The sequence below is a fragment of the Neolamprologus brichardi genome, chromosome 12 (genome assembly GCF_056152115.1).
Source record: "Neolamprologus brichardi isolate AB-2024 chromosome 12, ASM5615211v1, whole genome shotgun sequence".
NCBI classification, from domain to species: Eukaryota; Metazoa; Chordata; class Actinopteri; order Cichliformes; family Cichlidae; genus Neolamprologus; species Neolamprologus brichardi.
Genome location: NC_142115.1, coordinates 22,559,121 through 22,569,714, shown reverse-complemented (window position 1 = coordinate 22,569,714; position 10,594 = coordinate 22,559,121). Strand labels below are relative to the sequence as shown.

The window sequence follows — 10,594 nt, the reverse complement described above, 5'->3', positions numbered from 1 at the left end:
GGAAAGGTCCAGATGACATACCTGTGGAGGTATGGAGAAGTCAGAGACAGAGGGCAATGGACTTTAACTTGATTGTTTAATACAATTTCAGAGGATGCCTGAAGAATGGAGAACTGCACGGTACTTCAAGAACAAGGATAATGTGAAGAGCTGTATTAACTACAAGAATAATGGTAATAAGCCATAGCATGAAGCCAGAGTGCTTCATGTGCTATGTTCACCTTAAGAGTGTTGATGGAGATGTATAGAGAGGGTCATAAGAAGTTGCACTCTCTCAGCACTTACGATAAGGTTTCAAGAGAGGAATTTTGGTACTCCACGGGGAAGTCAAGAGTGGTAAAGTATATGAGCGTGGTGCAGGACATGTATGAAGACAGCGAGACAGTGGTGAGTTGTGTGGTAGAAGTGACAGATGGGTTCAAACTAAGGGTGGGCCTGACTCACAGATTCAGCGCTGAGCCCTTTCTTGTTTTTAATGATGATGGGCAGGACTTATGTTTGCAGACAACATTGTGCTCTATTGTTAGAGCAGGTGGAAGAATGCCTAGAGAGGTGGTGGTATGCATTGCACTAGCAAAAGTCAGGGGCCCAAGGTGGACATGGCAGAGCTGAAGATCCTCGAACTGGGAGGGACCAGGATGAGAAAAGAGTAGATGAGAGGAACAGCTCAGGTTGAGTGGTGTGGAGAAAAGGTTAGAGAGGCAATGTTTTTGAAAGGGAAAGTGGATATATTGGACAAATTATGTCATTAGGACATGCAGAGGGCTGCAAAAAATACACGTAAAAAACCCCCAAAAACAAAACTCTGTACACTCATGGAGTTACAGTATAAACCTCTCTCCATATATTTGCAAACAATTGTCTTGCAATAATTATCTATTTAAAAGAGAAAAAAAAAACAACCCTCAGGTCATAAAATAAAATAAACATTGTGACATTTGAAAAAAGTGCTATAAAGGACATCTTGGGATGCTGCTTTATATATTTTAGGCCACTCAAAATCCAACAGCAGATAAAGTACATGCAAAAACATTATGTTTTATTTATACAATAACAATTGAACAGTTCAAAATTGTATAAATAGATGCCTGGAGACGGCACCACATGAAAATGACGCTATTTAGCAGATACAGTTGAAAACAACTTTAAACATGTTTATGTTTTTGATATATTCTCTTTGACATTTTGCTTTAGGCACAGAAATTGAATTTCAAATTAAATAAATATAAAATCTATGCACATACTATGAGCTCTGTTATCCACCAATTTTATTATAAAACATAACAATATCAAGCATGCATTTACACATGTGTTAAGTTCTTACTGTTACTGATCGCTATGAATACCACCAAAAATGCTTGTGATATAAACCCTTTATTAAAGTTATATTTTACATCTATTAAACATCTTTACTTTTTTTTTTCTTATGAGTGAATTATCTGCATTCAGACTTCCCTTTGAAGAAAATGTACCATTTGAATCATTTATTCTATTTACAGCACATATTAGCTTTTTGATTTCCCTCCAGGTCCTTCATGCGTCACACGTCGTCAAACACGCCCTTCACTGGAGGTGACAGAGTGAGGTAACTTCCTGCTGTGGATCTACAGCATTAAACACAGTGACACAGTGCGACACAGAGGGACTGTTAGCATTCTTTTAAAACACAATATTATTCAGATTTATTTTAACACTAACCAACAATATTCTTGGTACTGAATGACATCATACCTTCTGTTGAGCGACTCGTCATCACTGGAGTCTTCCTGCAGTAAGCCCGTCTGCTGCTCGTCGGCCTTTTCGTTTCTTCTGGTAAATGTGACAACTGTGAATACAGAGAAGAAAAGATGCACAACACTAGTAAGCAGGTTGACTTCTTCTACAAGGGGTGGCTATAGCTTCAGAGATAGAGGTCATCTACTAATTGGAAGGTTAGTAGTTCGATGTATGCATTCGCAGAAAAACCGTACCTGTATGACTGGGTGAATGACACAAGTTGTATAATGAGTGCTTAAGTAGAGTAGAAAAGCACGATATAAAAACCAGTTTATTTACCATATAAATCATGATAATCCATCAAAAATCCATGTTTGGTGTAATTCAAAACAAAGGGGGAAAGGTGGTGACATGTTAAAAACTCTAGAAATGTTCTTCGTAATAATCATCTGCAGCAAAGAAATGACCGTTATCTACCATCTGCTAGATATTTATATATGTAGAAATATATATAGATGTAAAGCAGGCAGTTGTTCATGTGCAGCGTATTAGGTTCTTGCCACATAATTTGAATCAGATTGAGATCTTGAATTTGACTGTAATTTTACAACACTGTGATTCCGACTTGTTGCTGCTGCTCGGAATCATTATCTTGTTGCATTACCAAGCTACAACAAGGCTTTAGCTGTCAGACAGATGGCCTCACATTTAACTCTAGAATACTTTTTGTACAGAGCAGTTTGTGGTCAACAGGTGCCCAGGTCCTGAGGCCCAAATCATTACACCCGCACACCCTGCTTGACAACTTGTATGAGATGTTTTCTTGCTGTGTTTGGATAATAAAATGCAAACCAAAGCCATGCTGCCAGGTTCTTTTTAGAGAAAAGAGGCCTTCTTGTGGCAGCACTTCCAAACAAGCCATACTTGTTCAGTCTTTTGCATAGATTCCTGTATGATAAGTTCTTTTTACTTGTGTCATGTTCATAGAAACCTAAGAATAACTTCCTGTGGGAACACAGGGGTGGTGCTTCTTCCAAAGAAACCCAACCAGGCAAGCTGTAAAGCCTGTATGGATATGTATCTCATGTGGGTGAGGTGCCCTAGGTCTAAAATTATAGATTTTTAGTTTCTTGTATGAGCAGCAAGTTAGGTGGACAAATATCAATTTTAAAAAAAAAAGTGTGAAGAAAATATTAGATAGATGTAGTGATATGAGAAAGAGCTCTACCACTTTTCTTGATCTTTGTTACAGGCTCCTTCTGGTCATCCTTTAACTCAGTGTAACCAGCTCTGTTCCGCCCAGTGGCCCCATCGACACCATACCGCTCCCTCCACGCCTGAAGCACAAAACAAAGTAGGCACACTATACACACAAACCAGTAGAACCGGCAAGCCAATAGGCTGGATAGATCTTCTTGTCTTGAGCGACTAAAGAAAATATCTACCCATCTTCGATTCTCTCCATCTTCAGCTCTTTGTCTTTTCCTTCTTTCTACAGAAGAACAAATTATAAAACATACAGTACAAACATAACAAACATACAAAAAAACCCTTTTTCATAGGTTACTATAATAATGCATGAAAACATTAACTGTAAAAATCTGGATATGTTTAGCCGTCAAAACTGCTGCACAGAAACTTCAGAAAGAGTAAGCGATTGAACTTGTGATCAAATTACCTCTTTTGATGAGTTCCCTGCCTTCATCCACCAGGTCAGAGATCAAATCATCATCAGTGATGTACTGATGGAAGCCCAAGAGGTTCAAACAGCGAGGCCCCAGACTACAAAAAAAAAATGATTGACATACATACTGTAACACATAAGTTCTTATACTCAAGACAAAAACGTGATGGGTTTTTCAGAGCAGATTCCTTCTGCAAAATGGCCATTTTTTTGCTCATAATTAACCTTCATCTTAAGTGTATCAGAGTAATAAAAAGTATAAAACTAATAAATTTCTACCGTGCAATTTGTGATAAACAGGTGGGTAGTGTATAGCTGGGGTGATTTTAACCACACTGGATTAAATTGTTAAGTAGTATAAAATAAAGGGCGTGATAATGTGTTTGCAAATGTGTTTGCACTACAGATTCTGGACAAAAGCAGAATTCAGTAGAAAAGCTAAAGTCCTATCAACTCTACTTCAAACAATGAGTCCAACAAAAAATGAAAATGCTATTTTTAAGCATAATTTAAATAACGAGTGTTTTACACTTATACGATATTTTACATCATGAGTCACAAAACCATCAACGCGTCATGGATTATAGACAAGACAGATTTTTACTCTATTATGAGATAAACTGTAACAATGTTACTTACTCTAATAATATTATTAAAACTAGTTATTTGTTCCATAGCTTTCTTTAAATATATAGTTTCTAAGTTCTCATATTTATAGCTGTACTTATACATCTTAAATCAGCCATTGGACTATTTTTAGGTGGGAAAAATACACAAGAATGTGCAAAAGTTGTTAGAGATTGCTGGTTTACTTGTAATATGTAGCAAAGCACAGCAGCAACACCAGCATGGGATAATAGATGTAGAACCCATCTGATATAAATGACAGCAGCTGCATAGAGCCCATAATCTGATAAAAAAAAAACATAAAGAAAAGAAAAACACACATTTAATTTACAGGTACAAATGTCTGTGTGTGTGTGTGTGTTGATACGTGAATTTGTGGAACCCACAGAGGTGTAAGATGTCTGTACTCTGTTCTTGTGTGAGATGGCAGAGTCCATGTGAATCATTCCCAGAAAGTTGAGGCATAAAGGTGGAGTGAGACGGCAAAATAACCTGAGTCATACAGGGAAAAAGAGAGAAAGAGAGAGAATATTAAAATTAGGACAACACAAATTAAGCATACCAGACTGAATTGTGCTCCTGTTTGGAAAGTCTGACCTGTAACCTATTGTTCCATTGATATGAAACCAAAATGCAAAGATGTGTTTGACTAACTAACTTTCCATTTCAACTCACTTCATCCCTTATAGTGTAAATATGCTGCACATACATGCCACTGAACAGCAGGCTGTAAGCATCAGTCTGGTGATGTGGCACCAGGTAATAGTAGTTGAAAAATCGTATCCTGAAAACTGTGGAGTAGACGCACACGCACATGAACAGGATACCGACAAAGCACACCATCTGTTGGAGAGAAAAAGGAAACACGGTTAGGCTTGAACTGAAGAGAACAAAATAACCAACATGTTTATGTTCACAGCAGATTTCTGTTGGTTTTAAATAAAATAATAATGTGGGAGTCCAAGTGTTTGAAAGGGTAACTTTTGTTTCTTTCACCAATTTTCTGGCAAAAAGGAAAAAAAAACTTTAAATAAATCAAAATACTGTGTTACTCCTTGTAGTAACGTCATTCTAACGGGATTAACGCTGACAGCACTAATACATACTCACCTCAATGCAATGATAGTTGTACCATTTTTCAGCCAACTGAATAAAGACCGCAAACAGAGAAAGGACGGGGTGTGTGCTGAAGAAGGTGCACTCAGACCAGATTACTGCAGCGGAGAGTAAGCACAGGATGACGGCCAGCAGCCTGCAGAGGCCCTGTCTGAGCACACACTCCCAAAACCACTCTGAACACACACACACACAAACACAAACAAATATGCGTGTAAGTGCAAACTCACATTTATGTTATACAAAAAAAAGGCACATGACTGCCTAAAAGTTGCATGTTGTTTGCCAGACGACAAACAGTTCAAAAAAGAGAAATATTCTTGTTGCTGACTGAAAACAAACCACAACTTTCTATTATGGCAGATATTCAAAAACATTTTTAAGGCTGTATTAGATATATCATCAATGCCATAATAAGTTTTACTTTTAATACTCCATGTGGGAATCTAAGAACTCACCTACAGTTGGAGTGTAGATGAACCTACGGATCCAGCCACGGTGTGCTAAAGGGAAGCTGTGGGTGAAGTGTCGGAGCGAGTTGTTCTGGCTTTTTGCTACATCTTCCAGATGAAAGGCCTGCTCTAACAGGATAGACCACTGAACCTGAGTCTGATTGTGTCTCTGCACTGCGCTGACCACCTGAAAACACACACGCAAATACAAAACATACAGGAAAGATGGGCAAACACTTTTTACAGGCATTTTAATGTGTAATCATATTTTTTTGCTTTTTTTTTTTTTTAATTCACAATGCAATTTTAAAAAGAATTAATTACTTTTTCATGAAGTTTAACTAGGACTCTTTTGGTGGGAGGGGCATTCTGGTCCACACGAGAGATTTCCGCATTTATTCCCATCTCTTCTTGGTACTTTGTGGGACACTGAAGTGAAATGACACTCAAATGATCCCAGTGTACAAGCTGAAAATGCACAATATATGCATGAGGAAAAAATTGTTTGTAGAATTTGGTTTCATTTCTTACCTTTGTCAAAATTATGTCCACATACTTCCTTAGAAAGTGGTTTTGCCTGACAGAGGCATGGATGCCTGCAACCTCCTGTTAAAAAAAAGCAGATTATTTTTGTAAAGAAAAAAAATTAATATGCTGCAGTTTATTCTTTATTCTGTTATAAGTAAACCCTTGCCTCCATGACATCTGCAAGTTTCTCATCTGCCTCTGCCTTCTCAGTAGCCATCTTTGCTACCTTGAAGTAGCTCTTGGATAGCACGTAATTGTGGGAAGATGACAGCCAATAAGACCGTGGGATTTCCACCAAGCCATAGCCTAGCAACAGGACCAGGAGGAAGAGTCCCCAGGTGTTGGCAGCTGTAATCCCTATGGTCTGGAGATCCGCCCTACATGATTTAAAAGAAAGAAAGTAGATTATGCTGATTATGCTAACCAGAAAGCACAAATTGAAACACAGTGCATACAGTTCCAACTTGACTTACCAGGTCAGTTTCCACTTTAGCTGAACAGCCACATAGATGAGCAGAGCGATGAAGATGAGAAGGTATGAGCCATAATAAAGTGCATTTTCAATTAAAGCTGTTTTGATCTTTCCAACCACTGAGAAAGCTCCTGAGCGTGCATAAGACTGCATAAAGGGCAACAGCAGCCTGCATGCTCACACAGAGAACAGACAGAAAGAAACAGAGAGAAAAGGGAAGTCAAAACATTTTTTAACTTAAGGTAGAATGATGTGTAAAAAAACAGAAGAAGAATGAATTAGAGCCCAACTGATATAGGACTTTTTTCACCGATTATTGCTGATTTAATTAAAAATATCAGCTAATATTTTTTGGAGACGCATTAAAGATAAACACATTTCCTTAACATTTTTAATATTTAGTTAGTTAGTCAGACTCATTACTAAGATAATATGATAACTTTTTTTTCAAAACAGTCTGGTTTTAAATGTCACAACAACTCATTTGCACTCTGCCTAAGCCTGATCAGACCCCATAACCCTTTTTTCCTGAGTGAACATCGGCAGGTCTGTTTTCACATCGCAAAACTATGGCATCATAACAATGTGACTGGTCACATGCAATGATGAATCCAGACCAACAGTAACTATGATGATCCAGGACCAACACCAACACGGGGATATCAGATACACCTTTTGCCAACAGGGAGGATAGAGAGTGCCCTCTGGTGGAACACTTAGACATCCTGACTCCTAACATGGGACGCTTTATTTATAGTATGTTTATGGGTAAGAGGATCTTACCATGTAAGAAACTGAGAAGTCCAGTATACAACTCTCCAAAACACTTCGAGGATGTCATTTGGAATATAAGTCCAAGGCTCCTCACACTTGCCTGGTGGACTGAAGCGCACACAGAAGATTAAAGAATTAGAGAAAAAAAGCACACTGGAAGCCAGGTATAAAATTCTAAATGCTCAAAAGCCACATAATACATCTTCACAACTTTAACACAACCACACCTTGAATCCATAAAATATACACTGTATGGATTTTGTTGCCATTTCAAAATCACTCATTGCCCCTAAAAGGTTCAGTGCCCCCAAATTTCATGACAGATTTCTAATAAAGAATAGCTCCAATAAAATAAAACAATGTACGAACTAAATGCGGTAACATTTTTGTAAGGAAGTATTACTCCTGAATTCTAAAACTGTATTTCTCAAAGCTGCGAGAGCCACGAATGGAATTTAATTCACCTCCATCGTATTAGGGTGAAGGGTGAAATCTGAGAGATGACACCGATCAGCCACTGTGTTAGATACACTTGCTTGTTCACGCAAATATCTGATAGGAAGGCAAGAGTAAGTTGAATAACTACTCATTTGTGAATTTGGCATAAACAACATGAATACATGTTGTTTATGCCAACATGTATCAACACTTCAGGATGCTGCTGGCTGTGGTGTAATGCTGTGAAGATATTTTCTTGGCAGACTTTCGTCCCCTTAATACCAGCTGAGCATTGTTTAAACACGAGAGCCTACTGGAGTATCTCAAAAGGTCTCCACAGTCACCAGATCTCAATTCCATTGAGCACCTTTGGAATGTGGTGGAATGAGAAATTATAATCATGCAAGTGCAGCTGACAATTCTGCAGGAATTATGTGATGCTATCATGTCAGTATTGATAAGAGCGACTTCTTGAATCTATGCCCTAAAGAATTAAAGGAGTCCAACCCATTGCTAACTAGGTGTAACTAATAAAGTGGTCGGTGAGTGTATGTAACACATAAAAATGATGAGTACTGATATCATCTAGGGGAATTACAAATAAGTAAAAAAACGCTGATTCTTAACAGTTTTAGAACACCAAACAAAACAGTAGAGCGACTTGAACTGAGTGAATAAAGTCTGTTCAGTTGTAAGGCTTTACTTGGGCTTAAAGCAATCAAATACATGGAGAAGTCATGTGAAAGATGAGCAAATGAGATTATGAGATCCCCGTGGAATGCTGGCTCCTTTGCTAAACAAACACGGACAAAGTGGATATGTGCAGATCAGCAGATTATCTGCCGTGTTGTGTATAATGCTGCATGGCGGTGGAGCAAATCTGGAAAACTATGGCCCTATTTCTGATAAATCAAAACAAAGTCTTTACCTCATAGATGGAAAAGGAGACAAGTTGGCCTCACTCCTACTACTGGGGTTCGTTGGAGTTGCAGTAGTGGTGTTTGTAATGTTAGAATTGCACTGATTGTAGACAGCCTGGCAGAAGAGTAGAGTTTGCACAGTCAGGCAAACACATGTAAAAGTGCAGTGAACATAGTTAATGTAAGACCCCAGAGGTGAGATTTGTAAAAATAAACACACAGCTCAACCTTACTTAGAGAAAATTTTTCAAAAAGCACATAAAAATCTTACTCTTGCCCACCCCCCACCCCTGAAAAAATAAAGTTACACTAATAAATAAATTAATGTCTAGTACCATGCTGACATCAAGTGGTAGGATGAAGACGATGAGGAAGCACAGGTACCAGGACAGCAGTGTTCCAAACAGGACCAGCTTCTGCTGCTTCCACAGATCTCCATAACGCTGGAGGAGGTAGAGGGCCAAGAAAAAAACGACCACCACCACAACAGCCAGCGCAGTACCACTCATGATGACTTATAACAAGACAGACATCAAGAGCTCATGACAGCAGACTGAAAAGACCTGGAAACAAAGAGAAAGAGGTGAGTGGTGAAAGCAGACAGAATATCAGCTCTTATCTGCTGGATAACAGAGAGAAACAGCTTGACCAGTTGAGATGTGGGGAAATAGAAGTGACTAAAATTCAGTAACATAACACACTGCAATGGATTAATTAAAAGAAAGCTTTATTTATTTATGAGAGGAAAAGAAATGAACGAAAACCAGCAGAACCTTGAATTAAAACACAAATCTGAAACTCTAGTCTGCCCAAAGATATTCTTTGACATTTCACAAACACTCAGAGAGGTAAGCTACTCTGATAACGTTCAGACCGAACAGAGCGAACAACTGGCTTTTAGAAAGTTTTTCAAGTGGGATATTTTTCACATAAAAAAACCTTTGAATCCTGTTTTCCAGATGTTTTGGAGTGATAACTGCTGTTTTCAAGACGGTCATTTAGCTATTGTGGTTATGTTTTCTTTTTTTAAAATCCAGAAGCGATGATTTTCGATGCATTTCCGCGCCGTGTTCTCGCACTGTTAACAGTCAATGCTGTGTTTCATTTCATGAACAAAGTAGGCCCACTTTTTATATATTTTATTTATTAGAGCCAGACAGACTCTTACCTGTGGAGGGTTCATTGCCATCAAAAAGCACAAAAAACTTTCTTAACTTACAGTCACATCATATTTCCTGGACGGGAACCCCGACAGATGTATACAACCTTTGAAACTACGTTACGTAACTAACGTTCGGTACGCTAGCTTTGCTGGAGCAGCAGGGGATTCTGGGTATTGTAGGCACTAGTGACTGCTGAGAATTTCATCGACAACGTAACGCCAAGTGAATCATATTTGATACATGAGTTGTTATTGTTTTTTTTAAACTCATATATGCCAATTAATGTTTATTTATTTATTTGATACTCCATTTTTTTTAAAAGGGTAATTATTTCATGGTTCAGGCTTTAGAGTAGACACAAGTAACTCTGTATTTTATTAGCATTATTGCATCACTGGGATCCATACATACACGTACAGTGTAGACAGGTAGACAGATATGCTCATACAAATGATTGTAGGTTCAAAACCTGAGAAAGATACACAAATATAAACTTTTAAACTGTTCTAGTAAATTGAAAAAGGAGAAGAAGTAGCTTCATGTTTTTTGTAGTCATTACATTTGTAGCCAGTTTTTTTCTGAACTTAGTTCAAAGGACAGCTACATACTTTGCTAGAATATGTTGTGAGCTGACAGTACTATCTTTAAATATACACCGCGTTCCAAATGATCATGCAAATGATATTTTTCTCGGATTTTCCTAA

The 10,594-nt window shown here is 38.0% G+C and overlaps 1 protein-coding gene across 2 annotated transcripts; it reads right to left on the bottom strand.

The window, feature by feature from the left end:
- Positions 1 to 969: 969 nt before the first annotated feature.
- LOC102799978 (G protein-coupled receptor-associated protein LMBRD2B-like) lies at positions 970 to 10,140 on the bottom strand. Of its 2 annotated transcripts, none has more exons than XM_006789733.3 (18): positions 9,896 to 10,140; positions 9,063 to 9,290; positions 8,736 to 8,842; positions 7,379 to 7,477; positions 6,597 to 6,764; positions 6,290 to 6,500; positions 6,127 to 6,201; positions 5,920 to 6,024; positions 5,602 to 5,782; positions 5,138 to 5,319; positions 4,737 to 4,870; positions 4,414 to 4,519; positions 4,213 to 4,310; positions 3,395 to 3,498; positions 3,162 to 3,208; positions 2,945 to 3,053; positions 1,732 to 1,825; positions 970 to 1,604 (listed from the first exon to the last, which is right to left on the bottom strand). In XM_006789733.3, exons 2-18 carry the CDS (start codon positions 9,234 to 9,236, stop codon positions 1,541 to 1,543), a joined length of 2,058 nt encoding a protein of 685 aa, XP_006789796.2. In that variant the 5' UTR covers positions 9,237 to 9,290; positions 9,896 to 10,140; the 3' UTR covers positions 970 to 1,540. The 2 variants fall into 2 exon arrangements, with proteins under 2 accessions (XP_006789796.2, XP_006789797.2); XM_006789734.3 differs by having other exon boundaries at positions 9,947 to 10,140.
- Between the last annotated feature and the right edge of the window lie 454 nt (positions 10,141 to 10,594).

Bases quoted from the DNA above. Each gene is read 5' to 3' on its own strand.
- LOC102799978 (XM_006789733.3), bottom strand. From the start codon at position 9,236: ATGAGTGGTACTGCGCTGGCTGTTGTGGTGGTGGTCGTTTTTTTCTTG. The intron at 6,501-6,596 runs GTAAGTCAAGTT...TAAATCATGTAG, and splicing joins CTAAAGTGGAAACTGACCTG to GGCGGATCTCCAGACCATAG. The intron at 1,826-2,944 runs GTAGAGCTCTTT...CTGTATTCACAG, and splicing joins AACAAAGATCAAGAAAAGTG to TTGTCACATTTACCAGAAGA.